Source organism: Melanostigma gelatinosum (assembly GCF_949748355.1).
Source record: "Melanostigma gelatinosum genome assembly, chromosome: 19".
Taxonomy (NCBI): Eukaryota; Metazoa; Chordata; class Actinopteri; order Perciformes; family Zoarcidae; genus Melanostigma; species Melanostigma gelatinosum.
Genome location: NC_136652.1, coordinates 11748913 through 11776848, shown reverse-complemented (window position 1 = coordinate 11776848; position 27936 = coordinate 11748913). Strand labels below are relative to the sequence as shown.

General features: G+C 43.0%; 3 protein-coding genes across 7 annotated transcripts; 2 read left to right on the top strand and 1 right to left on the bottom strand.

Annotated features, from left to right (window-relative positions):
• The first annotated feature begins 111 nt into the window (after window positions 1-111).
• mia3 (MIA SH3 domain ER export factor 3) lies at window positions 112-15729 on the top strand. Of its 3 annotated transcripts, XM_079290547.1 has the most exons (28): window positions 112-259; window positions 1928-2061; window positions 2160-2246; window positions 2345-4472; window positions 5066-5395; window positions 5823-5953; window positions 8131-8262; window positions 8566-8587; window positions 8669-8757; window positions 8871-8948; window positions 9065-9175; window positions 9259-9330; window positions 9426-9530; window positions 9604-9726; window positions 9814-9901; window positions 10026-10087; window positions 10203-10293; window positions 10386-10524; window positions 11578-11740; window positions 11826-11861; window positions 11977-12044; window positions 12324-12409; window positions 12609-12722; window positions 13241-13303; window positions 13386-13432; window positions 13548-13616; window positions 14070-14466; window positions 14625-15728. In XM_079290547.1, exons 1-28 carry the CDS (start codon window positions 139-141, stop codon window positions 14849-14851), a joined length of 5313 nt encoding a protein of 1770 aa, XP_079146673.1. In that variant the 5' UTR covers window positions 112-138; the 3' UTR covers window positions 14852-15728. The 3 variants fall into 3 exon arrangements, with proteins under 3 accessions (XP_079146673.1, XP_079146675.1, XP_079146674.1); XM_079290549.1 differs by lacking the exon at window positions 12609-12722 and having other exon boundaries at window positions 14625-15729; XM_079290548.1 differs by lacking the exon at window positions 13548-13616.
• A 32-nt stretch (window positions 15730-15761) lies between these two features.
• aida (axin interactor, dorsalization associated) lies at window positions 15762-21505 on the bottom strand. Of its 2 annotated transcripts, XM_079290550.1 has the most exons (11): window positions 21273-21505; window positions 20523-20589; window positions 20382-20435; window positions 20079-20133; window positions 19928-19991; window positions 19699-19814; window positions 19518-19526; window positions 18688-18810; window positions 18419-18541; window positions 17685-17802; window positions 15762-17590 (listed from the first exon to the last, which is right to left on the bottom strand). In XM_079290550.1, the coding sequence occupies exons 1-11, from the start codon at window positions 21377-21379 to the stop codon at window positions 17491-17493; spliced, it is 936 nt and encodes a 311-aa protein (XP_079146676.1). In that variant the 5' UTR covers window positions 21380-21505; the 3' UTR covers window positions 15762-17490. The 2 variants fall into 2 exon arrangements, with proteins under 2 accessions (XP_079146676.1, XP_079146677.1); XM_079290551.1 differs by lacking the exon at window positions 19518-19526.
• Window positions 21506-22145: 640 nt separating this feature from the next.
• LOC306793653 (E3 ubiquitin-protein ligase rnf8-like) lies at window positions 22146-27618 on the top strand. 2 transcript variants are annotated; one of them, XM_079291353.1, is made up of 9 exons: window positions 22146-22338; window positions 22578-22706; window positions 22992-23425; window positions 23566-23773; window positions 23955-24017; window positions 24120-24209; window positions 24305-24412; window positions 24531-24735; window positions 27068-27618. In XM_079291353.1, the coding sequence occupies exons 1-9, from the start codon at window positions 22216-22218 to the stop codon at window positions 27253-27255; spliced, it is 1548 nt and encodes a 515-aa protein (XP_079147479.1). In that variant the 5' UTR covers window positions 22146-22215; the 3' UTR covers window positions 27256-27618. The 2 variants fall into 2 exon arrangements, with proteins under 2 accessions (XP_079147479.1, XP_079147480.1); XM_079291354.1 differs by having other exon boundaries at window positions 24531-24742; window positions 27068-27237.
• The last annotated feature ends 318 nt before the right edge of the window (window positions 27619-27936 follow it).

Genomic DNA, 27936 nt, shown 5'->3' with positions numbered 1-27936 from the left:
CAAATCCAAACCTTATATCCTGTAAATCTATCCGAGCCTACACCCAGCCGGATCTGATCTGCTGACGTGTCGGCTCCTCCAGCTCCCAGTGCTCATGCTCCAGCAGCAGAGTCGAGCCAGTCAACTAAAGCTGCCAGCATGGCAGCAAAACACTTCTACCGACAGGGCTTTTTATTACTTTTATTTAATTTTATTTCAACCGCAGCCTTGGAAAAAAGGTTCTCCGACCTTAAAAGATGCGCCGATGAGGAGTGCAGCCGTAAGTTTGCTGTCTTGTTGTGACCACTAGCTCACTAAGGATGCAATCTTCCCTCATCCAGATGCCACAGCTAGCCATAAACTGCGCCTTATCTCTGGACCTGTTGCCAGTCGATATTTGCGACCTGGATAACCTCCCGTGGTAGCTCCGATGCTGCGTATGTGTGTGCTGCTCACTGACATCACCTCCCGCTCATGTTAGCATGAGGTATTAGCTATTATTAGTAGTAGTATTCGTTCAGACGTGGTGTGGTGGCCGGTTTCCTGATAGCTCCGGCCTTTCCTGCTGGCTAATGTTAGCAGCTAATTAGCCACCGGCTTTTAGCCAAAACTCTGCTAATGTTGGTGACGTTGGACAAACGACAGTAAACATTAGCTGACGAAGTACAGCTAGCGTTAAGCGTGTTGTTAAGCCACGTTGGCTGTGGTTGTTCCTCTTTGTCGCTAATGCTACTCAGCACCGACTAACGTCACTAGTCTGCGTGTCTTAACCAGTCAATTTAAAGTAACGTGTGTCCAGCATGAGGAGACTGTTGTTACAGCTGTTGTTGTTGTTGTTCACCTGAAGAAATCACCTATTTGTTGACCGCAACCCAAAACGCTGGTGCAACGTTAGGTTGATAAGAAATGGTTAGATTGACGTATCATGAGGAGAAGGTAGTTTGGAGTCTTAAAACAGTAAATATTAGACACATTAACACATTAAACAGAGAAAAGCCACAAGAAGATGAATTAAATGTTTTAAATCAACACATCTAAAAATCATGATATTATGGTTTCAATAATACACTGCATCAATGCAGTGCTTTCTCGCCTCACAGGTTCCTGTGTATCCGGGTTTACCTGGACCAGGTGTTGCCTCCTGTCGTGGTTGTGTCATACATTGAATGTGCTTTAATTACATTGCATGTGTTGTAATTCACTATCCTGTTCTACACATGACATCATTGCACTTCTGTCCATCCTGGGAGAGGGATCCCTCCTCTATTGCTCTCCCACAGGTTTCTTCCTCTTTCCTCCCCGTTAAAGGGTTTTTTTGGGGAGTTTTTCATGTTCTGATGTGAGGGTCCCGGGACAAGAGGATGTCAAATGTGTACATATTGTAAAGCCCTCTGAGGCAAATTTGTAATTTGTGATTTTGGGCTCTACGAAAATAAATTGAATTGAATAATGCTTCACTCTTTGCCATCTCGTTTTAGTTTAATCAGTTGCAGTCGTTTGTTGTGATGCATGTTTTGGTCATGGAAATATTGTAGAGCTGAAACAATGAGTGGATTGACCGAAAATAACCTGGCAATCATTTTTTTAAAACAGGCAATCGGTTCAGTCATTTTTTTAATAAAAAAGAAGAGCCAAAACTCAGTTGGTTCCAGCTTTTCAAATGTGAATACATGCTGATTTTGTTCATCAATAATCACATCAAACCAAATATATCTTTGGGTTTTGTACTGTTGGATGGACAAAACAAGACATTTGAAATATGCATTTTTTTTGGCTATTTTCTGACATGAACCAAAGGCTTGTATCGAGAAAATAACAGACTGATTAAAAGCCCTAATCTTTGAATATAGTATGCAAGCATTTTGAATTTTAGAAAGAGCAATAATAACATATTGATGAAGCTTATCTTTTTGAAACATTTCTAATGCTTCCACTTTTTCTTTCACAGTGCTTCTGTGTCGGGGAAAAGCTATCAAAGATTTCTCAGGACCAGACTGTCGGTTCCTGAAAGTCAAAAAATCTGAAACTATCTATGTATACTACAAATTGTCAGGCAGAAGGACCGACATGTGGGCCGGAAGTGTACGTATACTCTGGTTAATATTTAATCAGAAATGGATAACATCTAGCTTACGCTATGTTGTTAGAACCTTCAACATGTTCTCTTGTAATTGAAATAGGTGGGAAGTCACTTTGGCTACTTCCCAAACGACCTTCTTGCAGTTAACCACCTTTATACCGACAAAGAAATTGAAGTTCCAGCGGAGGTATGAAAATATGTTGCTCACTACGTGAATCAATTCGACTTCTAAAAATGTTGCAGGATGTTTTTTTGATCTTGTCGTCTTTTTAAACTTATTTTCAGGAAACAGATTTTGTCTGTTTTGACACTGGATTTGACAAGTTTGACAATTACGACGTAGATTTACTGTTAGGCTCTTCACTGGAGGAGAATGATGGCGAAAATAATTTAACATCTGACCAAATTCAAGTGGCGGAGGATGAGCAGAAAGAAACACAGCCATCAGCAGAAGAGGCGACTGACAGTGAAGAACAAACTGATAGCTATGAGAACCTTGATGAAGTCCCAGATAGTGCCTCTTTACATGAACTTGACGAAGCAACTGAATCATCTCCTGCAGAAGTAGTACTGTCTGAGACAGCAGCTACACCCGGTGCTACTGAAAGAGCTACAGAACACACAGTCGTGTCCATTCTTGAAAATGTGTCAGAAAGGAGTGAAACCAAAGAAACGCCCTCAACATCTCAAGTAGGAGCTGTGCCCAAAGGAGACTTTGCTTCAGAAAACAAACCAGTCTCGGTTTCTGAAGGAGTGCAAATCCCCGAGTTCAAAACAACCCTTGGAACAACTTTCGATGCCGTCGTCACCGGAGACGAAATCACCAAGAATGTCTCCCCGTATGAAGAGGAAGAAGAGGAAGAAGGCGAATATGTGGAAAATCTGCCCGAAGAAGACATGGATGTTCAAGCAGAAACTCCATTGCTGTCTTTTTCTGAAGAAACCAGGAACACTCCAGCATCAGATTCCCTCAAAAAGCAGGAAAGTCCTCCGACTACACATGATAATAAGGCAGAGGCAGAGAAGAAGACGGTGTGGGGGTCCATCGGAGATGCTGTTTTTTCAGTTGTGACTGGGGGAGAGAGGACAGCACAAGATTTGAGTTCAGAGGAGGAAGACGATGACGAGGACGAAGAACATGCTCCAACAACCCCTCAGAAGGAAGAAAAGGCCGCCGAAGAAGAAAAACAAATACCAGTAGAATCATCTGAAGAGCCTGAGAACTCAGAGCCAGCCTTGTTAGATGATGACGACAATGATGAGGGTTATGTAGAAGAGATCGGACCTGAGGACGCCTCGGAGGAAACTCTAACACCAACTGATGAGCCGATACACCATCGAACAGAAGCAACTGCAATATCAGTGGATCCGGTGTCACAAGATGATACTGCTGACGTTCATGAGGCTCAAAACTCTGATATTCAAACAACAGATGAACCCATTGAGAGTGAGGAAGAAGAAGAAGAGGACAACGAGGAGGAGGAGGATGAGCAGGAGGACGAGGAGGAAGTGTCCAAAGATTCGGAGGTTAATAATGATGGTAAGAGTAGCGTTGTAATGGAGCAGAGTGAGGATTTGGACAATGAATTGGACGAAAACAAAACTGTGCCGAATCTAGAATTAGCTGGTACCCTAACTGAAACACAGCCAGACCCGTTCACTGAGCAGATACAGGATTCAGATGTTAAAGATGATGAAAAGACAGTAGATGACCGCCTACCTAATCACATACATGACCACTTAATTACCAATTTAGAGAGTAATAACAGTCGACCAGAATTATCTGTGGAGGGACCGGAGAGTCACGAGGAACGTCTTGCAGATGAGTGGAAAGATGAAGAAGAGAAAGAGGTGCAGGAACCGAAAGAGGAGGAGAAAGAAGAATTACTTGAAGATGAAAATGCACTTTCTCTCTCACAATCTGACAACAAAGACTCTGAAGCCTCCCCTGAAACGGCTCCGCCCACTGTGTCCACTCCAGAGCCCGAATACAGCGACAGCGTGATGAGACTGACTCTGCTCCGAGGCCGTTTCTCAGAGGACACCATGGAGAAGCTCCAAAAGCTTCTGGGTCTCAGGAATCTCTTCAAAGTGGAGGCCATGTACTCTGACTTGGACGTCGAGTTGCAGGCTTCCCATCGCGCACGCACGGATACCACGCAAGACATTGAAAATGCACTCGATCGCATCCTGGAGGCCTCTGAAAACGCCATCCTGGACGAGATCGAGACGATGCTGGATAGCCGGAGCTCAAAACTCAGTTCTGACCAACCTGCAGACTCAAGCGGTTTGGATGAGGAGACTGAAATAATGGATGACTTCCAGGAGTTCGGATTCAGCCTACGACAGAAGTATTCCACAGCCAGTGACAGCACGCCTTTGGCCGCAGAAAAAGCATCAGATATTGACCACGGTAGGTTTTGTTTTTAATGTTTAATTTTAGTTTAGATAAAGGTTTACGGTCTGTGATTGTACACTTAACACTGCACACAACAGTGAATTGCGGCCACTGCTAAAAACAAAAAAAAATACATGTTTTATTCTTGGCCATACAGCGTCACCATTTTTTAGATTTGGAAATCTTGCCCTACTTGCATCGTTTGTCAACCATGTTGCATAAGTGGACTCCACGGCCACTTCCTTTGTGTGTAATTCTCGAGATGAAAACGTTCTTTTCTTTTGTTTTGCAGATGTGATGTGTGGCTTAGAGCCCAAATACAGATTTAAAATAGTTGCTGTACCGGTCTTAGCTCTGCTCACCTTACGTTTAAATGTGTTCTCTGCTATTAAAGAGAGTCACACTGACCTCCTACTGAACAAACACCTTGTTCTTGACAAAGCCACATAGACCGCACCTGCTGTCACCAGATCAAATATGTTTGATGGAAACCAGAGTTCAACAAAATAACATCTCCTACCTGGACTACCATCCAGAAACCTTTTTAGACAGACCTGGAAAATGACCTCCTTGACTGATCCCTAACTGTTCATCTGTTTTTGTTGTAGATGAACACAAATTGCAAGTAAAAGAAGACACGCCCCACATTGTTGAAGAAGACGAGGTTGTCGGCGTCCCTGAGGCTGAGAGCGATGACAACCTCGTAGTAACAATTCAGGAGGAAAGACCAGCGGAGACTAAAGAAGACCAGGTGGCTTTGGACGAGGCACACGGTGGACCGGATGTCGGTGCGGAGGAGGATGGCGGACACTTTAATAAAGACAAAGACAATCAGCCTAGCTTCAGTGCATCAGATGAGAGGCAGGAAGTCCCTCAAGCCACCCTGGAAAAACCCGTAGACATGGGCCTTGGTGTCGAGGTTGAGCCCTCGCCCTCAGGTTGGTATTTCGCATCCATAACTATAGTTTCTTAAACTTTGAAACAATAGTTGCTCACTTGGCTTCCATTCTGAAGGTGATTCCTTAAATTTAAAGAATACTTTTACTCTGTTTGTCAAGCCCTCAACATACATTTGACATTTATATTAAAAAATCCTCACTATTGGGGGCAAAATGAAACCCTGATTTTAGCACTTTGGACTTGGGTTATCATAGAATTGAGCACAATTAGGCTCAAAATGTCATTCTTGGGGTCAGCAAATCCGTCCCCTCATCAGTCCAAGTCAGTCTTTCCTCGATTCACCTGGTTTTTGGAGGAATTGTTTGATAATCGCATGATATTTTGACTACTTTGACTGCATTACATTTTTTGTACTTTGTCCGTAACACACATAACCTGACTAACAGGTTCATTTTGGTCCACCAGGTTCTTTGGACTCCGTGGGACCAGTGTCTGAAATTCATGAAGAAGAAATGGGATTATTTTCAACTGGGATGGTTTACATGGGCTGCATCCTTTTGTTGATCAGGAGTAAAATTGCAGAGTGGACCACTGAGGCAAGTCTAAGAATTCTAGCTACTCCATTCACTAGTTCAGCATTTATCTTGATAGAAAAGGAACTTCCGCAATAATTACGAAAGATCTTGGCAGAGTCTGTTCTGCCTTCTTCCTTGGTACTTCCTGTTCAGGCCCAGAACACACAGCAGTCGGTAGGTCTGCAAAGATATTGCCGATTGGAAAATAGTCCCCATTCATAAATGTAAAAAAAGGTTTCGGGACCCTGAACTGAACTGACAAAAACATGATCACAATCTCAGTACTTCTCATACATGTAAAGGTATAATGACAATTTTCAAAAATGTTTTAATTTGGTCTAATGATCACAATTTTACCAATATTATTTTTCATATCGGTAAAAATGAATGAAACAAAAGTATAAGGTCTCACTTAACCGGCCTATGATATGTATATTGCTGTTAAAGCATTTTGACTTGCATCCTCCTGCGCTCACACATTTAGACAGCACGAGCTGTCAATGATTAACAGGGTGAATGCTGGGACCTGTGTATCAGGGGGGAAAAGTCAAATTTCCGATTGTGCGTGAACGTCCCACGGGCCTCCCCCTGTCATGTTGTGTGTCGTAGGCTGAAGTTCAGCCAGAGCTTAACTAACTGGACACTAGCACAACCCGGCGGGCCTTGTTTTGGCAAAAAATCATCATAAAAAAACAGCATTATGATGAACTCTGGGCTGTCAAATTAATTTAGGTTCTCACTTGCTTTTTGTAGCCTAATATGAATCCATATTTCAACCTCCAGCTCAGCTGACGTTTCCTGCTCGTCGGTGTATTTTTGATAGTGAATGGGACACGACGACTCGTCTGTTATTACTTAGCAGACTGTTGTTGCCAAGTCCTACTTATCACCTGTCTCGACTATCTATCGTTGTCAGTTTTTGTAACGACGTATTTTGTTATTTATCAGGGCTTTAACGGCTAACCTCGGTAGCTTAATTGTGCGGTTTGCTTTGAGGATAACAGCGACGTGCTAGCAAAGCGAACATCTGTCAAACTAGCACAACGTTACTCGTGCTAGTTCCGTTTGTATTTCAAAGACTAACGTTATATATAGCATGGAGGGTGATGCTTTAACCAGACCTGTAATGGAACCGGAGCATGTTTACATGTTGTTTCTCAAGGAGCTGCATCACGTGAGTGAACATTTGAGTCTCTTATGTGAAGCATTCATTATGCTGACGTGTTAATGAGCATTAGATTAGTGCTGATGCACATTGACTTGAACATTTCCCCTGAGCTTACGCACCAAACCTGATGCAGTTGATGATGCCTCTTAGTTATCTATAACTTTCATATGGCTCTTTCATATCTTTGTGTGTGTGTGTGGATTAGAGTTTGAGTGAAACATAGTATGGTTGCAGTCCTGCTTTTGTGCATTGCTACATACTGAAAAAAAGTGTAATGGAAGTGAGTGAAATGAAGCTGATTGAAGAGAGCACGTTAATCCTGTCAGCAGATGTGGTGTGTAGATGAATGTGTAATCCCTCTGTTTCATTGGAGTGTGTGTTTGTTCCTCTGTGAACTGCCACATGCTCAGTTCAAAGGTTTCTCTGTGTTTGGAGCAATAGGCAAGAGTTCCTCTTAGTATGACTCAACGTTAATGAAGTAGTAAAGTTATGGTCTATTGTGACTACTGATACAATTCATAAGTACGACAGCCAAACAACTATTGTATGATAATTGAAGGATCAGGTGAAGGAAGCCGTTATAATACACTCAATGTTACCCCGTTTAATACTTCTTTATTAGTCCAGCAATGCTTTGTTTATTGTTGTGTGCTTGTGCTCTAGATCTTGATGAGCTCTCCTCTCAGTGCGGTGTGAATAGAGTAACATATCACACGTGTATTTAGTTCATTATGTTAATGAATACACAGTATCTCAGTCTAGGGGTGCATGTAAATAGTGCAAGTGAGGCTGAAGCTACTGTAGGCCCGCTGGAGTGTCTCGCTGGGCTTTGGCAAATATTGACGAGTCATCTGTCTCTATTTTTAGTCTCATCATCATATTATTCACATCGTAAGAAGAGTAACAAGAGTATCCCCCCCCCCCCCCCCCTCATTTATTAAGCCTCGAGACATGGAAGATTTATTTCATCATTCCTGATTGGGTCCCCGATCATTCCTTACTAATTCTGGATTTGTTTGTGTGCCGTCAGGTGATTTCATTGCTGCCAGAAGAGTGGAAGCCGGGGGAAACCTTGTTTGGATGTCCGTGGCAAGTTGTGGTCATCACTGCTTTGGTTGGAGTGGTGACCTTCACCCTCTTCCTCTGGAGGACCGTGTTGGCAGTAAGTGTGCTGCTCTCATCTCTGCTCAAAGGAGGTGCTAGGGTCTGTCAACAACAACAACAAATATTGTAATTGTATGAGCTTCGATGTCATTAGGTTTTGACTCTGAAGATGCACACATCATTGAAATGTCGGCTCTCCTACCCATGGTTTGAGATCGACATAATACATTCTTATCTGTATCACTGTTTATCATTTGTACACGGTTCCTGATATGACAAAGCTATATTATGTACATGGTGATCATACCGTGACAGTTATTCCAAACTGATCTTTACTTATTGGCTTTCTAAACATTTTCAGGTTAAGAGGAGCGAATATCTCGGTAAGTTTTAATATATTGTGATACATTACAAAATGCAGAAGTGTAAAATGTAACTGACTGTGTACTCTCTGTTGGACTCAGTGGATGAAAAAAGGCTGGCAGAGAAAATCCTGGCATTAAAACAAGAGAAGAATGACTCTCTCGCCAAAATGTCTGAACTCCAAAAACAGGTGAGCTACAAGTAACATGTGGTCAAATATCTATAAACTACTTGTGAACAAAATATACGTTGTTTTGTTTCTGGAACTTTCTAAAATGTTGTTTTTTTTCTTATTTTTTGAAGACTGAACAACTGAAAGAAAATCAAAAACAGTCAAAGGAAACAGTTAGTTGTACAATAAAAAGGATGCAAGACTTGGAGGTAAGCACTACGGATACTAAGTCTTTGTATTAACTCTTACTGCATAGAGTGTTGGGTCTAAATGGCTTCTTATTGTCTAAAGACTGTCTGAAGTTTCTCTCATTATCTATTTGCAGAGTAAAGTTTTGGAGGCAGAAACCCGGAATGAGCACGCAGCTGAGGAAAAAAACAAATGTGCAAAACTACTCCAAGACGAGAGGGCAAACTCACTGCAAAATGGCACCAGGGTAACTGTTTAATATATTTACCTTCCTGCTCCGTCTTTAGCTCTCGTCTCAGACTCGTGACGCTGAACGGTTTTCTCTAACAGATCGAGAAGTTGGAGAAGTCAAACGAGAAGCTCCAGCTCAGCAGGAAGAAGATCCAGGAGGCTCTCTCTAAGGTACGAGTCCTTGCGTAATCTTTCGCACACATTGCGAGATTAAATGAAGCTTCTGGTTTCGGCTTCTCTTTTCAACCGCATGCATTCGCTTCCAGACCGCTGTTCTCCTGGACGAGGCCAAGATTCGCGAAGATGCCCGAAAAGTTCAGCACAAATGTCTCGAGAAAGATTACTCTGCACGAAAAGAAGAAAATAAAACGGTAAGACATGTTTTAATTTTTTTCCATCATCATTTTATGTGCATACTGTTTCCTGACTCGCCAATTTTTACAGCTCAAGGCTACCATTAAGAGCTGGGAGGACAAACACAAGGAGCTGAACGAGCAGATTAAAGTCTACCAAAAGTCCCAGAAAGAGCTGGAGGACTCGGTGGTGCTCAAAGATCACAACGTGGAGGTCAGGATACTGCTGTCTCGGTACATAGAAGTCCTTAACTTGCATAAAATGATGAACTAACCCTCAAACTAACATGTCTCCTGACAGGTGCTGTCTGAACTTCTGGCTGACCTCGACGCTTGTGATCTGCAAAAGAGTGACACCAAAGTGTTAGCCAATGGTGAAGTAGCTCCTGGTTAGTCCCACTCTGTTACTAACTTAATGAAAGCAGTAATACGCAAATGTGTTCAGTCGATTTTAAACCACCACATTGTTTGTTGTCTGTGATGTGTCACACTAAGTGGTTGATGGTCTCTCAGTGTCTTTTTCAGACAAGACCGCCGTGAAGAACAGGATCAAACAGATGATGGATGTTTCTCGGGTAAGATCTCGAAATAACTGTTAAATACATCGTAGTCACGAATGAATGACGCATGTTAATACTAATAACGCAAAGTGTTGACCTGCTTTAAAATGTTCCCATCATTTGTTTCCAGGTCCAGACCACTCTCACTGTGGTCGAGGAAGAGCGCGATCGCTTCATGACCAAACTACTGAATGAAGAAAAGACGAGAAAGTCACTGGAAGGTATGTCGGCCATCTTTCTTTTGATCAAAGTGGTTTTTTTTGGGCCCTTTTTTCCTGCCTCTCTCTAAACCCACCATTGTGTTTGGCTACAGAGCAACACCAGGAGCTGGAGCATGCAATCACAGCCCTAAAAAGCGACAAGAGCCATGTTGAAAACCAGTTCAAGATCCTCCAGCAGAAAAACGAAATCATGGTTGAGATGTATCAGCAAAAGGAAAACGCTTTGCAGCAGTAAGTGAAGCCGTAACACGTCTTTTTTTATTTGTAACTGCTGTTACACACTAGAACAGCTGTTCCCAAACTTTTTAGGCCGCGCACCCCCTTCTACATCCCGACCGGGTTCACGCACCCCCAATCCCCCACACCTTAAAAAAAAAAATAAGCAACAGAGCCTATTTATAGCGCATAGAAATCGGACCAATGAGAGAACAGTTTGCTCGCGCGCGGCGTTTGTTTACAATATTTAGTCCGCTGTTAAATGTTGCAGTGTGAACACAAACCGAACAAAGGAGCAACTGCAACATTGTATCATATTAATCCCTGAATCAGAACAAAGCAAACGAACTGAAGGTGTGAAAACGCCCTGAAACACTGCAACAAAGTTTCAATACCTTTCAGTTACACAAGGCGTCACTTTTAAAGAGCAATGAGGATGGCGAGGACACACGCACAGGCTCAGAGGCAGATTATCACATTTCATTTACAATCAACCACACATAGAATGAGACTGCAGTTTTTTTGGGCTGTTTTGTAACTCCTCCAATTTCGATATAAGGCTTTGACTTGCACTGGCATGCTTGGTGTTCAGGTGGCGACGTAAATAAGAGGGTTTCAGACTGTTAGCCAGAACCTCACTGCACACCACGCACTGTGGCTTTGGGCAATCTGCATTGCCAATCCAAGTGAAGCCCAGACACAGATCATTCTCATCATATTTCCTCTTTTTTTCCCAGTCTGATGCTCTCTCTCGTTTCCTTTTTTACCTTGACTCCGCGATGGGCCTATGTGCTCCCGATTTGTCTGTGCTATCCCTTCCTCCTTCCTCCATCTCATCTTCCTCTGACTCCCGTTCGATTTCTTCTCCCGGTCTCTCCCCAATGCATCTCTCCGTTCCTCTCGCCTCCGATTCCTCTCTCTGTCCCTCTCCTCTTTTATGACTGATAGCTTCAGATGTCCCACCTGACAATTTCCCCGATTTCAGCCAGTTTATCATATTTGCATCGGAGAGATGTGGAGGGAACCCGGTGTTGCCGTTATTTGAAGACAGTTTCTGTGGCTTCGCAGGAGATTAACGAAGGAAGAGCTGGAGCGACGCAGCAAAGAGAGTCAGCTGTCCGAGGTGGGAGGAAAAGCTGTAGAGGCCGAGGAGCAGGTTAGAGTCTTCAGGCAACGCATTAACGACATCGAGGACGAGATGAAGAAGACGGAGCAAGTCTATAAAGACCAGGTAGCTACTCATTCCTAAATGAGCAAGTACACGGAGACATCGGACTGAACCCCTGACTAAATATCTGGTTTCTGTCTGTTTTTAGATCAAAGAACAGGAAAACAAAACTCACTCAAACTGGGTATGCAGCACAAAGTGGCACACTTTATTTCACACTTGCCAATATGCTGTAGATATTTAAGATTGACAATAAGCTCAGATTCTAGTCGCACACTAATTCTCCGTTACGTTTCCAGGTAAATGCTCGTAATGCAGAGCGAGCTCTGAATCAAGAGAAGCTTGAGTCATCGAAGCTCCGCGAAAAGTAAGTGTTGATAGAATTCGTAAAAAATAGTTTAAAATAATTCGATTTGTCATCATTTTTAATCAACATGCACTTCCTCAAATGTGAGGATTTGCTATTTTTCTCTGTTTAATTTCACTGTAAACTGAATATTGTTTGGTTTTTGACTGTTTTGTTGGACAAAAGGTGCAACTTGATGACGTCACCTACCTTGAGCTCTGGGAACCATTTCACAATTTTCTGAAAACAAACTCATCACTCAATAATATAAATACTAATTCCCCGTGTTCTTTTACCCAGACTGGCTGTACTCACCTCCCAGCTCAATGAGCGCCGCGCTCCTCTCTTCAGACCGAACTCTGGACAACCTGCCGGCCCTCGCCAAGGTAAACGCGCTACCTTTCCTGCTGTTTTCTTCCAACTGGGTCACTCCTCGTCCTGCAGAGCTTTGAGAAGAGGATGATTTCAATGTGCTCGACAGTCTTCTGACAGCCCGGAATGAGGCCTTCGTCTCTGCGTAGATTGGAGTGTGTTGTCCCCCCGTTTCTTTTCCTTTTGGTAAATGGATGGTTTTGATCGTAACAGGTGATTCTTATGGGCCCTCTCCTGTGAGTGGGGGTGCACCGTCCCCTCCAATAATGATAGAGGGTCCCAGGCGCCCTCCGTCTGCCCCACTGGGGCGAAGAATTGACCTGTACGGTGAGTCCCGGTGGATTACTTCACCTTCTTTAACCGTCGCCACAGTCGGACATCATCCCTCCGCTACAGCCTTCTGTCTTTAAATCTTTTGTTCTCTTCCACACTTGACTTCATTTTTCTTTTCAGATCTGTCACCTTCTTGAGTTCTTCTTTTTTTTCCCCGTGTGTCATCCTGGTATCTCTGTCTTCAGCTCCATTTTTACTGCTCTACTTTTGTTTCTTTTTGTTGAATCATTTATAAATTTGAAGACCCTCAACACATATTTGACTGCATGTTAAAATCTTAAAGATACAGAAGGATCAATTGCTTATTGAGTCATGAATTACAGGTAAAAACCATGTTTTCGGGGGCTTTAAAGTCATCCATAATGCTTTTTTCCTCTGACTGTAGTATTCACAGAGAACAGATGGCCATCCTTTGTTTGCTTCTTCCAACCGTCTTCCCTGGTAAAGTGCTACAGGCAAGAGTCCTGAGGAATTTCGGTAGTCAATCCATCTTCTTCTCTTCTCCCCTTCAGGTCCACGGCCTCCATCAGACCCACACGGCCGTTACCCTGAAAGCAAACACATCTCTGGGATGGGTATGTCCTCTGCCATCTCTGCGTTTCAACGAGTTCACCTTTTGCGTTCAGCCTCGTTACAGCACTGTTTCTCCTCTTTCAGACATGATGGGCCCCCGAAGCTCGTCCCCTGCCAACATGGATGGATCTGTAAGTCTTTTTCTCAGCCGATCATTTCTTACACGTTACCTTTCCCTCATTCCATCTGCAGGGCTGGAGAGCTCCTACCGACATGTCCGTTGTGTATGTCCTTGCTCTAAAACAGACACAGGCAGTAGATCCACAGGTTAAAGCAGAGACACAGGCTGAGGCCTCCACAGGCAGTCCAGAGCCAGTGAGTATAGAGGCTGGCCAGTCACGGCGCGTGAAGGCGTCCGCAAGCTCGCCGCCCTCTTCCCTGAAGCTGGATTTGCATTTTGGGAAGAGATTTGTAGCATTTTGCTTCACTGGGGCTGACTTAACTGTTTTGGGCTGAGTGTGTGGTTTCACCTGAAGCAAAGCTTCTTTTCATCGTGTCTAAACTTCAGCTAAAATGTGTCTTGGAAAATATTTTGGGTCCTTGAAAGTTGCAAGTGTGTGAGTCAGGGGTCGAGTGTTTGTGAAAGTGGTTTGTAATCATGGTGTGAGGTTACTGGCCATGTGATTTGAGCCTCGGCTAAAGGATCTTTTGGTTTGTGGATCTTTTCACTGCATGACTAAAATTTGATTCCATATCTACTCACTTCCAGTAACGACTGAAATTGAAGCGACCGCACACTGCTCTTTCTCACCATCGTGTCTTTTTCAGGGACCTGGATCCTTCCTTGCGTCTCCGATCAGGGACTCACCGGGTCCTATGGTCCAAGGACCTCCACATGGCCCCCACGACCAGATCCTCCCTCCTGGACCCCACGGCCGCCTGCCGCCTCCTGGACCTTACAGAGCTCTAAGACCTGGCCTCTACCACCTTCCACCGGGTCCTCTTCCTCCTAATGTAGCTCCTCATCATGGGCCTCCACTACCAGCCAATGGGCACCCAGGTATGCCACTGCCTGGACCAATGGGAGGAGAGTTTGGACCTCGCCCTGCCAACGGACATGCATTCAACCCCAGGCCGGCCCCTGCACATGTCATCGATTCTCGGGGTCCACTACCGCCACACTTCCATCCAACTCATCACTTCGGGCCGATGCCTCTGCAACATGGTACATTCTGCCCTCTGTTATTTCATTATTAGTTTTTGTCGTCATATCAGTATACACCAGGTCTGGAGCCCAAGGTTTTTCGGGTCATTGAGTAGTAGGGCTGTCAACAAATATTGTAAATTTGAATATGTTTCCCTTTTTTTTATCGTTCTGTCCAGGTGTCCGTGTACCTATGGGACCACGTCCACCTGTCCCTCTTGGCATGCGCTACCCGGGACCCCGAGACCACAACAGCCCACCAATGAACCTGCCTCCAGGGGCCCCGCCCCATCCCGCACACGGTCACGCTCCACCCGACGCCCTCCATAACTCGCACAGCGGCCCCAGACAGGACCTGCATGCGAAGCAGGAGGCCCCTCAGGACTCAGCGAGGGTCCAGCCTTAAAGATGCCACCAGCTGTGGCTGAGGACTTGAACTTAGCCTGAACACATCACATCATCACATCATCACGCCAGATCCAGTCTGAACAAAGGTCATGATTATTTTCATATTTCAGTTATAAAATAAAAAATTGCAAGGATGTTTATAAAAAGAAAGTCCTTAAATTAAAGCATCAATAATTGTGTCTGAAATCAATGTGTGAAGAGGGTTGCCACTTTTTTAAACTGCTTATTGTGCAATAATTCATTATGTAGTTTCATTTTTGTTGATCTTTTAAAAAAGTATATATATCAATGATTTTTAAGGGGCAATTTTTTTAAATGTCATTTCCTGTGGAAATTATTTTTAAAAAGGAGTTTAGCGTCTAGCGTTTCAGGAACTCCATCATTTCCCAAAGCTGTTGCTTTCGAGTCGACTGTAAAGCAGATGTGTAATTTGATGGCCAGATGTATAACTTATTTTACTATGTTGGTAGAACTTGTAATAATAAAGAACGTAAAAGCTGTCGATGTTATGTTACTAACTGGTTACAGTGGATGTATTTTACACTGCGCCTAAATCATTTTCAACATGTCTTTACAGCGTTTGCTTTATTTGGAAAGAAATAAGGCATACATCTGGACTGTTGTCAGTTGACATGTGAACTTATCCAAAAACTGCATGTAGCATATTTAGCTACGTCTGTGGAGCATTTCATCAACGACTCAAGACGTTTGTCCGGCTGTTCTGTCCATTTCTTTTGCTTTTTAACTAAACCTTTTGGAGAGCATGAAAAACAAGTCTTAGTCCTTTGAAGAGGATTGCCCCAAAGCCTTTGAGTGAATACTTAGTTAATCTGACCCACACAGCAGCAATATAACATGTTCGTAACATTCAGGGGCCTAATATTTGCATAAATGACACATCCTAAAAATGCAGTCTGTTCAACTGCTTCATTTGTAGTTTAATAAAAATGAAAAGCATTGTAAATGTTTGATACACTTCCCCTCAGTCTGTCAAGAAAACACTCCACGGGTCTCAGGGCTGACCACATCATGGTGCTGCATACATACAAGTTACTGTATATTACAAAAACATCGAAACTCAAATATTACATTGTACATGTTTAGTGAAGATGAACATCTGTAAAGTCCGATTGGAGACAAAAGGTACATGCAACTTTATTTATTTAAAGGCCTTTATAACAGGGTGACGTGACTTTCAAAATAAAAGTAGTGGCTTTAAGAGGAAATTCTTTGACTGACAATACAGATGCATCCTATAGACATAGGTCTGATCTGCAATGTAACACTAGAGTTTAAAAACAAACACTTCTGGCAGGGGATGAACATCCAACCTGAACACTGGATCTCTGCTTGTTAAAGAAATGGACTGCGACAGATGTGCACATCAAGTCGAGAATCATGCAAATCATGCTGCACCCACAAAAAACATGAAACCGTGTGTAAACAAACTAAATCAAATGCATACTGAAGCGTGAACACTGAAATGTGGCAACTGTCACATAATTTTATAGAAATCATACTTGTGATTCTAAACAAAGCCAGCATAACTTTTAAAAATGATTATTCTTAAACTGGTCGGAGCATTAATGCATATTTAACCTAGAATTTCACCATGTAACATGATAAATGCCCCCTGCTGAATCTGTCTGTGACTGAACAACAAGCCATAAGTGTGCCATGAGGACAATTTGACTACTTTAGTAATTCATATATGTATGAAATAATTTATAGTTTCCATTTATGATTTAAGCTCTGATTGGATAGACTCACATAACAGCTGGCCAATCAGAGAGCCAGTTCCTTAAATTAAAGCTGCTCTCATCAATACTTTTATTCACAATCAATGACTAATGTGAAAGTTCAGTTCATATTTAAAGAAGCACACAATGGAAACAGTGACATTAGTAAATGGATTAACCTGAAGTTGAATTTAATAATAAATAAAGCTGAATTATTTATTAGGGAATTTAATCTTTTTGTCACAATTTCTACCTAGATAGATGTAATGCCAGGTTTATTAACCAGTTTGTAATAGCTTTTAAATTAATCTATTTAATTGATAATTCAACCATGAAGGTCTTAATTAATTACGGCACACAAACCGTTCTGGACTCGGACGCTTGTTTGTTATTTAGGGGAGAGGCTTTATAAACTGCCATGACTTCACCAACATGGCCACATCGTTTAACGTCGTTTAATGTTTCAGGGACCAAACAGCACAAACATTAAATAGTGATTTTAATTTAGCACCTGCAATAACTCACGTTGTGTCCCATGTTTTTCCCAAAAATCAGTGAGCTCAGGAAGACTGGCGATGAGGTGGTTTAACTGTTTAACAACCCTTCTGTCCTATGAAACCTCCAACCAGTCAAACAAACTAAACTAAAGGGTTCTTGAGTTTTTGGAGAAGGGTTTCCTACAACAGAGGTTACATGCACTTGTCAAGAATACAAAAGTCTGAGCTGCTGTGACTGATCTTTGACTCCCTTTACTTCCTTCATACACTCATCGAGAAAACAGAAGACTACAACCTTGTTTTGGTATTGCTGGAGCTGATGAGGTGGAGCGACACGTCGCGTTGGATGTAAGAGAGAGATTCAAAAAGGAGGCGGTTCAAAGTCCGGGCTGTGCTGCCACTTAGCTGTCCTTGTGTATTGTCTGATGAAGATGGAGATAGAGTTGTTTCTTTGTTAGAAGCTGCAGCTTCTTCCTCTTGAAGTCCGTGGGCTTCTTGTACCTGAAATTCAAGAAGGTCCAGTATTTATACACGTCATTGTTTCGAGACGCAAAGGAATTCCTTTTTAAATCGTTTAACGCGCCGGTGGACTCACAGTTCGATGACGATGGGGCCGGGTTTGATCTCGTCCATTTCCATGAAGGCAAAGCATTTAGTGCTGGTGAACCCCTTTTTAGGTTTGTAGTGCTTGAATTCAAAGAAGATGGCTGCTCCTGGAAGAATGTACAGCATGAACACGAAGGTTAACACTCAATAATGACCTCAAAACTTAAAGGATCGGCCTTATTCTATATTTTGTGTTACCGCCTGTCCTCTCGTCCCGATCCAGACCCCAGTATGTTACAGTTAGACCCGAGCTCGATTTCTTGGTTAAATGGCATTTGATCGAGTGCAATATTTAAATCGTGTTCCTGTTCTTTAATTCGACGAGACTGCGTGTGAAAAACAGGGATTCACCGTGAACCAATTGCAACACAGCGCCATCTCCTGGAAAGTCTGGTCCGCTTCATTTCTGTGGCTCAATATTGTTTTTGTTCAGTTTTTCTTAAATTAGATCGTTTTATTCGTTTACAAAAAAATGTCACACCAATTTTTTATTTTATTTCAGGACCCCCTTAAAAACGAGATCGCACATCTCAAGGGGTTATTACTTATTTCCAATAATATACATGTACACTGACAGTAATGTCGGTGGGATTTTCATTGGTTTGGGATTTTTCATGGGATTTGTTGACTGAAAGCAAACCATGGAATACAGTACATCCAGAATATTATCCTTTGAGCTGTTACATTTATAGTACTTGACTTTCTATAAGCGGTCAGTATTACCTTTTGGTAATTTCTCCACGTGTCTCTGGATCTCTACCTCCACACTGAAGTGGATGTAGGTATCTTCCTTCCTGGAGGCCACAGGTGTGTCCTGCACAGGGTTCACATCTACGCCGTTCAAATCTGCAGGCGGAGGAAAAACAGAATGCGCTCGTGGGTTTTTCTTTTGGCAGAACGGACATTTTATACTCGAGGTGATGCACTTAGTGCAGCCTCTTCACAGAAACGTGGCCGATCCAAAGCTCTCGAGTAGGCGAGTGGATCGTTACCTTTGATACTGATGGTCATGTACGGGTCGATGCACTGCCCGGCATCCTTCAACCCGATCTTTTCTATCTTTAGTGTGAGTAGTGTCAGCCCAGGCTCTGAGGGTAAGCGTGGCAACAAGGTACCTGTGGAGGACACAGGTTACGGACATTAACGATTGACCGTTTGACAGAGCTGTCTGTTGTCTCTCTGGGAAGCTAAAGCATGATAAAAGGAGTTTTCTGACTGTATCTTAAAGCCACATACATTGATTTTTTTGGCCACTTACGACACAAAATTGACATAAATCACCTAAAAAAAGTAATGTTTATAAACAGTTGCCTATTCACACAATTGTTTCTGGCCACCCGATGAACGCGTCCAACATACGCTCTCCTTTGAGCTCAGTTTAGGTCTCAGACACCTCCTGAGGGAGACATCAGTCTCTTTAGCTGCTCAATGTTCCAAGACGTTCACCAGCTAGTCGCTAACTACACGTAGCATGAAGAGGAGCTTTGGAGCTTTTTCTTCTCGCTTAAATCAGCTGCGACCGGAAACGAGGTTGATGAGCGATGAGAAGAGTAAAGCTGTAGTGGAACTGCAGCGTTTGTCACTATAGAAGAGACACATAGTCATTTTATAGAAAACGGATTAGAGCTAGTGGAACAGAGGCTGACTTCATAAAGTGGAAGGGACTTAAGCTCTCCGTTGAAAAAGAGAAAACATCTCCATGTGCATACCTTCATAAATAACAATATAACTCTGTACGATACGCTTCTGAAAGGCCGTGATAAAAACACGTCCGTCGTGCAGGAGAGAACTCATTCAGATGCTGGTGGATAAAAGCTCGTACCTTGCGAAGCTGCAAATGAAGCAGGCAGGAATGAGCGATGAAGCCATGCACAGCACCGACAGAGAGAAACAAAAAGACACACAGTCAAACAGCCCGCCAAAACAGGACAACGGGACGCAACTAATCAAACATCCCCTGAGCAGCAGGTGCGTTTTATTCACGGTTACAGGTCGCACAGTACCGGGGGCTCTCGGGGGGAAAGCTTCTGTGGAACCGGCTCCTGCTGCAGCGTCCTCCTCCTCCTCCTCCTCCTCCTCCAGCTCCAGGCTCTCCTCTTCACCTGGAGCGAGGATTTTCCTGATGGAGACGAACGGCAGGTTTAATCAACATCTCACACAACGTCGATAAATCACGCAGGATATTGCGTAAAATACAAACTTAAAAAACAGAAAACAACGTGGGATGTTTACCGTAAGGGCACTGGCTGCACATCAAAAGGAAATTCTTTGTTGTAGGTCAAGATATTTTGAATTACTGTTGACAAAAAGGAGGAAGATGAGAATACGAAGCCACAACGAGTTGGAAACGAGTTAGAGCTCAACTCCCAGTCGCTTCACTTACTGGTTTCCAGTTTCTTCAGCTCCTCTAACTTGAAGTCCTCCTTTGACTGTGTGCACTGCAGAACAGAAGACACGTTTGATATCATCGTTAGAAAAGTGAATTCATGCTTTTTGCTTTGACCTTTGGCTTTAATGGCCGTGGGAAGTCTGTTTCTGATATTTTTATTGATTTGATTGTAATTTTCCCCTCTCAGTAAAGCACTTTGGTCAACATTAGTTGTTTTTAAGATGTGCACTATAAATAAATTGACTTGACTCTTTCTAAGATTCCACATATTTCACATTTTTTTTAAATGACACGAACCTGCAAACTGGCACTTCTCATCTCCAGGCATGTTGCAACCTTTCCTAAAGTTTTCTAAAAGAAGAGAAAACATAAATCGTGTCAGTTGATGCAGAATCCCTGTCTTTATTCCCAGAGATAACAGAGAGATGTACCGATTACCTTTTGCTCCTCTGTGAAGTCGAACGCATTTGTTGACTGCACCTCTTTCTGCAGTTGTCTCGCTAAACTAAACGACAACACAAAAGTGGGTTAATGCTTTGCAGTAAAACTTGGAAGATTATTGTGACGTAAAGGTGGCTAAATGATGTCTGTTTGCGCCCCCTTCTGGTTAAACAAAAAGGCGTCAGGGTCTACATTTTATATTATTAGTGCAATATCTGCTAAAACATTAGCTGACGCAGCAGATCACATCTTTAAAAATGTGCGAAGACAAGATATGGTCTTGAAAGCAGGAAACATTCCTCACTAAACGCATGAAAACCCACAACAAGAAGAGGGTGTGGCTGACTATTTCTCAATGCTCGGAGGGGAATATTGGCCCCCTTTTCTAGCGCTGCATGACACATAATAAAACACACTGCACGAGGCTCTGGGTTTCATTTTCCATGACAGAAAAAAAAAAAGAATCCCCCTCAACTCAAACTGCTGGTGAATGAATCAGAGATGCAACATCCAGACACCAAACAAGCGACCCTGCTGCCTCTGCAACCACCGCCACATTACGTCATGGACGCGGTTTGTTTACTGCTGTGAGGAGCTGACTTGACAGCTCGGAGGCTAGAACTTCTCGTGAAGCACCATGCAGCCTACTATCTGTTGTCTCCTTTGCATGTTGCAAGAATAAGCATGCCGCCCGGGATGAACCACGCTGCGTGGAGAGGCACGATACACATGTTGAATGCAACTTACATGTGGTACTCATCTACAGCCTCCACGAATTGTCCCCACGAGTCAAAGTCTGTGCCTTTCTTGAAACTGGCGTGCCATTTCTGAATAGTCTTGTTGACTTCAGACATGTTGGCGGGGCGGATGCTCTCAGGGCAGCATAGCCGGGGACGAGGTTCATCTACGAGGCTTCTGCTGCAGCGGCGTCGTCAGCCCCGGTTCTCTGCTGTACCAGAGCCGCACAAACACACCAGTGATACCCGGACCAAGCCCTTTCTTGCCTGCTCACATCCGATATAGCATCCGCAAGAGAAAGGAAGTCCCGCCCGGAGCTCGGGTGCGCACGTTTCGGGACGCGGGGTCTCCCGAGCGGACGGTAACAGGACGTCTGTGTCGTAAACATGTTGTTGGCATAGACTTTAAATAAGAAGAAAAACCCTGCTGCAGATAAAAAAAATTAAAAAATGGTTGTTTAATTCAAAGTCGCAATCATTATTTTTAATCATCGTGTAAGTTAGCTAGTTTATATGGAAGCCCATTTCCGCCACTTTGAGGAAAAAGTAAAGATTCTGTAAGTCATTATAATGAGATACTATCTCAAATTAATGACTTAGTATCACAGCATTATGAAATTAGAAGTATAAAATAATTTCACACACAAATTCAGATTCTTATTCTGAATATGCACTTATTGCAATAGGTTTGTTGGATAGTGTAATTTGCCTTTTTCTAGTCCTGAAAAAGGCAAGCTCAATCACTTCATGTTATATTTTGAAAAAATGTTCATATTTAATGATCGGTTCAGCGTCAACCTCATCTAACGCCTTTATTCTGAAAACAAACAGCGGTTTCCGGTTTCTTCCTGTCAATCTCCACCTTGACACCGTAGTACAACGTTTAGCTATGTAGGAACAACACGTTAGCGATGAGTTTCAGGTCGTATTAGCCGCTGACAGAATGAGATAAGATGGAGACTGTAACGACGGATTTGTCTGCGGCCGAGGAGGACGACTGTTCAGACTCAGAGGTTTTGTGTTTGAGGAGAGTCGGAAGGAACTCAGACTGGCTTCGCTTGTTCGCAAACACTGAGGTGCAGTTTGCTAATGCTAGCCAGCTAGCTCCATTTGCTCTAAGTTATATTGAGTTACCCTAAAACTTGCTCAAGTTTTCAATTCACCAAATAAAATATATTCCTTATTAATTGTTCTTTTTTTTTTTTGGTCAACAAGTCGTTATCGAAGTGTACCTAATCTTATGTTTTATGTTTTAAGCTGCATAGTATAAAGGAGCTAACTGGCTGATTGACATGTTTGCTTGTTTCTGATCCAGATCACCATAGGACGTGGTCTGGATGTGACCCACCAGCTGCTGTCTCCGAGTTGTCCTCTGATGATCTCCAGGCTGCACTGTACCATCAGACAGAAGGAAGATGGACAGTGGACAGTGACAGACAGAAAGGTAAGATTGCATTCTCTATATTATGAAGATTTAGCTCAATATAAATAACGTTACAAATGTTACCGATCACATTATATCGTGTAAAATATACAACAGAGACTAGAAAATTATAAAAAGGACCTTTCTTTTGTGCATGTTGAGCTTGTGAAGCTGTAGACTAGTCCTTAAAATCCCTGACACTGTCAATTAAAACACTCTTAGGTGACTGTAATAAAGTGGTATTATGTTCTTGATATTATATTTCATTGCAGCTGATGAAGAAAGTATTGCTTGTTTTTCCCTCAGAGTCTCAACGGGGTGTGGGTGAATGGAAACCGTATTCCCGTTGAAGTGTCCCATCAGTTGAGGCTCGGGGACTGCATACAACTCGGGGTTCCCGTAATTGGAACAGAAGCAGAGTTTGACTACATCTTCGTCCAGCGGCCCTTCAAAGACATTAAACACTACTTGGCGAAGGGACATAAAGAAAGCGCTAAAGCGGCCCTCGTCTCCAAGAAGCCGAAGAGGAAGTTGGCCGTGGAAGAAGTTGAGCCGTCCACCTCGAAGCCCAAGCTCTACCGCTGCTCTTCTGCAGACAAGTCCTTTGCAAAGCCCTGCCCTCAGCAGCAGAGGCTCAGTCACTCTCAGTTAGATGAAACTGGGCCCAGCAGACCAGTCCAGGAAGTAGACCGGCGCTCAGGTGGCTCCAACACTCCCTGTGACCTGGACAACTTGCAGATGTGAGTTTATGCCTCGCGTATGTACATTATCATTACATTTGACATCTTTTGTGTTCCGAAAGATTAATCAATTGCTGTATTTAAAAAAAAAAAAAAAAAAGCAAAACAAAAGGTTAGAAAAATAAAAGCTCCTTCTGCAGGTACAGCCGGAACATCCTGAGGTTGAGGGAGCAGGTGGACGACACCCAGAGGCAGGTAGCCTCTCTGGGGGGAGAGCCGCGGCAGGCCGACCCTCTCAGAGAGGAGCATGTCAGGGAGCTGCAGGGCCAGCTGGAGACGCTCAGGGCCAAGATGCAGCGGATGGAGACGTTGGAGAAGTCCTTCAGTAAAACCAAGAGGCAGCTCGAGGTGAGAGGTGTCTCAGTAACTCCTTTCATACATGGGATGTGAAACGATATAGTTGTTTACTTCTAAAAAGATTTGCGAGGTATGCATCATATTTGTCTGTTAATATATAAGCCAACACTGTCTTTTTTTCGTGTATATGTTTTACTAAATACTCTCTTTAATGCATCCTTAATGTATTTAGGCGCAGAAAACACAGCAGCAAGAGGAGCTTTTGAAAAAGCAGCTGGAAGAGGCCTTGCAAGAGGTATGATGGTTCTAACCAGACACAATATTTATTATGCAAAAATGTTATGTAGCTATAAACATGTTAAAATATATATTTTTTTTAATTTTTCAACATCCAAAGCAAAAGAAAGTAATCGACGAACTTGCCCTTTCTCGGGAAGGCTTTGAAGAGATTCTCTTGGCCAAAAACAAAGAGCTGGAGTTGACAAAGGTGTGACGACGTTCATAGTCATCCGAGCAGCATATTTGTATTGTTTGGCATGGCATCAGCAGAGCTTTATTCATTTATTTAAAACATTTTTGCAGGAGGAGAAAGAGAAGGAGAGGGCCCAAAAGGAGGAAGTAGTTACACAAGTGACTGAAGTTTTGGAGAACGAGCTTCAGTGCATCATCTGCTCCGAGCTCTTCATTGAGGTAGGATCAAGAGTTAATCAAGCACGGTGTTGAAAATGAGCAGAACAGATACGTCAGAAGATAAACATGGACGCCTCCACAGTAACATTGTTTTGATCTATACTGATATTGTCTACAGGCAGTCATCCTGAACTGCGCTCATAGCTTCTGCAGACACTGCATCCAGCAGTGGCGCGAGAAGAAAGACGAGTGTCCCATCTGCCGACGGGCCATCCAATCTCAGACTCGCTGTCTGGCTTTGGACAACTGCATCGACAGCATGGTGGAGAACTTGAGCCTGGACATGAAGTCGAGGCGGCAGACCCTCATCACCGAGAGGAAAGGTGAGAGGTGCGTCATCAACAGCGGCATTAGTATCCAACAGCTAAAGATGGAGTGCAGGACTTCTGTATCTCCTCGGCCTGAGCTCGCAGCATCTGCTCACGGTGATCACGTTTGTCCTCGCCGTCGATCGCTGTCTTTTTTAAAAATCTGTACGGGAAGTTTCTTATTTATATGGAGCATCCATTCCAGAAACTCTTCTGGGTCGCGTCCTAGGATTTGCTGCTGCTCCGTGCTGCCTCCTTTAGCTCTGGGCGGGTGGTGTAAAAATAATCGCTTCCATTGAGAGATGCCACAAGTTTGGTGTTCTGCAAAATACAGAGAGCTCTGCCTGGCAGCGGTAAACTCTTTTAAAGAGAAACATGAACAGGTCAATAAAAAGCAAAATATTAAAAGACGGGAGCAAGTCAGACATAATAAGAACCAGTTTACTGTATTTTTTAAATATTAAAAAAATATGTAAAATACAAACCACTCAAAGACTACGATGTTGGGGCTTTTGTACAGTGAGAACAGGATTTATTAAACGGGGAGAGGTTCAATAATATACCATCATGGCCTCTAACATTCAGTTTCCCAGATCGCATATTGAGTATAACATTTGACTGATCATGTTTATGTCCTCTATGTTATTGTCTTGTGCAATTATTGTGTCTGAGGGAAGTATATCAAGTGAAATTGGACAAAATATGTACCAGTTGGAAGTATTCGATACTTGATACAACATATGCTTCTATTTTGAAAAAAATGTTGGGTTTTGTTGTACTAAAACACTGGAAAATTACCTAAATTTGACAACTTTTTACCATATGAATTAAATTAAAATTAAATATGTTATCTTTCTGACCCTGCCCTAGTCCCAAACCTGCAGCAGTAATCCGGACATTGTGTTCCTAGGATTTGTTACAGAACACGCATCAGACTACAGTATGTGCCAGTGGTGTAGCGGACTCAACATCAGGATCACACTCGTGATAGCACATAGCATTAATATCTGACTGACACTGTACTTACTATCAATGGTGTGCTGTGCCACATTCATCACGTCAAATGACTGGAGAGCCTTGACATGCCTGGGTGAGCTCAGTGACTAATGTTCCGCTCGCCTCGAGCAGTAAACACGGTGGAGTCCTTGAGCGAAGTGCTCCACCCTCGGCCGGTGCGGTGAAGCTGCTCGGAGGCTCGACAACAAACGTGGTTTACAAAGAGTTTAAAGAGTAATTACACTCGCGGCTTCCGTTCGTCTCGGCTTAATAGATGATTTTAGATAATATGCTTGTTGGTGGAGTGGGAAATTGGGCGGTCCACAGAGAGAATTTCAAACACAAGGTGGCAGTGCAATGAGGCTGATTCATGTTGTTTTTTTCTGTTTTATGATATTATTTTAGAAACATGTAAAAAGGGACGGTTGAAATAAAATGTAATGCAACATAAAAAGCAGTATTCAGCATTGAAATTCTGCTACTATGCATATTAGGTGGATGGGCCTCATATTGAGCTTGCTTTCCCTCGATAAACAAAGGTGAAAGAATATGACGACTGTGCACTTTGCAAATTTGATCAAGGTTATTGAACAGAAACAGCGGATAAATTGAAGGTAATTAGGTAAACGTCATTTCCATGCCACCTTTCACAGCCATAGACACAACAAGTTCAATAACATACAATACAAACAACAAACCCAATGCTGGTCTATACGGGGAGGTTTTTAAAATGTGCCACTGGTTCAGCTGATAAGCTACTGAGGGGAATATTTGTTTTATTTTGTAGGAACTAAAACAATAAGAGCATGACCCATGTTCCCCCGAGCCTTGAGCGTGGACTGTGGTCTGATTGATCTCAGTCATGCTGGTCGTTCCTGACTCTCTCAAAACATTTCGTCATTTGAAAATTTGATTTCGTGTTTGTTTTGGTAAATGACAAAGGCTTTGAGCGTTGGAGGATATCACATATGTTCTCCCCCTAGATTCATAAAGTCCACGATAAAGGTGATTTTCTATATTTTAAATGTGTAATCATCCGCACTGGCAAATAGTCCCCATCAAATACACAGTTTTACGCCTGTGTGAGTAATGTTTGCTGAAGAGTGTCCAGCCGTTTTGAGAAGTGAAACGACAGTTTTGTGACCCTTCGGTGGCATCACACGTGGTTTGGGCAGAGAGCCACAGAGAGGAACTGACGCATTGTTGGTTTTAATCTCTTCACGGAGTTTGTTGACGATCTAGAACAGAGCTTATTTACAGTCGCCACGTAAAGGACTTGAAAGTGGCGCTTTGAAATGTTTGCGGAGAGAATCTCTCACTGTTTTTCTTTGCTCTTCTTTCCTTCCAACAGCGGACTCTGCCCAGGTGATGGTGATCTACGATGACGACAGCAGCAGCGACAGCGACAGCAGCATGGTGTCCATCGACAGTATCCTGAGCTCTGTGGTCTCTGTGGAAACAGACCGTAGCATCCACTTGGACTCCAGTTCGCCCTACTGTGCTGACTCTGATGAAAGTGCTGATGAGTCTGAGGATTAGGCCCTTTTCTCCGGAGAGAATTGGGACTTCTTTTGGTGTTGATGTTTCCATACCCCTGCGCTGTTCTCAGATAGACACGTTTGATCTCATCATGAGTCCGTTAACGAGATTTTCGTTTTTGTAAAGTCATCAGATGTCTTTTTGTCTTTATTTTCAACAAGAGGAATAAAGTTTTTTCCTATGCACTTTTACAGTCACCTGTTGACTTTGTCCAAGCATTGATTCAAACCTGAAAAGCCCCATTTTATACAAATAGTACAAATGTTTGGTGACGCCTGACTTGGGAAGTTGTGGCTGTTGAGAGTTTGGCTTTTTATCAGAGAGACAGACAACTGCTAGACAACAAACCTGTGCTGGGAATGAAAGGACCAAACCAGTGTTTTTGTTTTGAGCCGTGTGAGACTGTCCCGCTCAGTGGGTCGGTCCAGACTGAATATCCGAAGAAGGGCCAAAGAAATCGACTAACACTCATACGATTTTGTCGACGAATCGATTAGTTGATTGAGCAAATCTGTAAAACTGAGTTCCTCCTCAAATAATCACACAAAAGCGCCACATTAAAACTGTGTTAACCAGAGATGTGCTCATAAGCTTCTTGGATAATACGTCATTCAGCTTGAAAAAAGCTGATCACTCGCTACTCTGTTAGCACATGACAGTAATGCGGCTAAAGCGTTTATG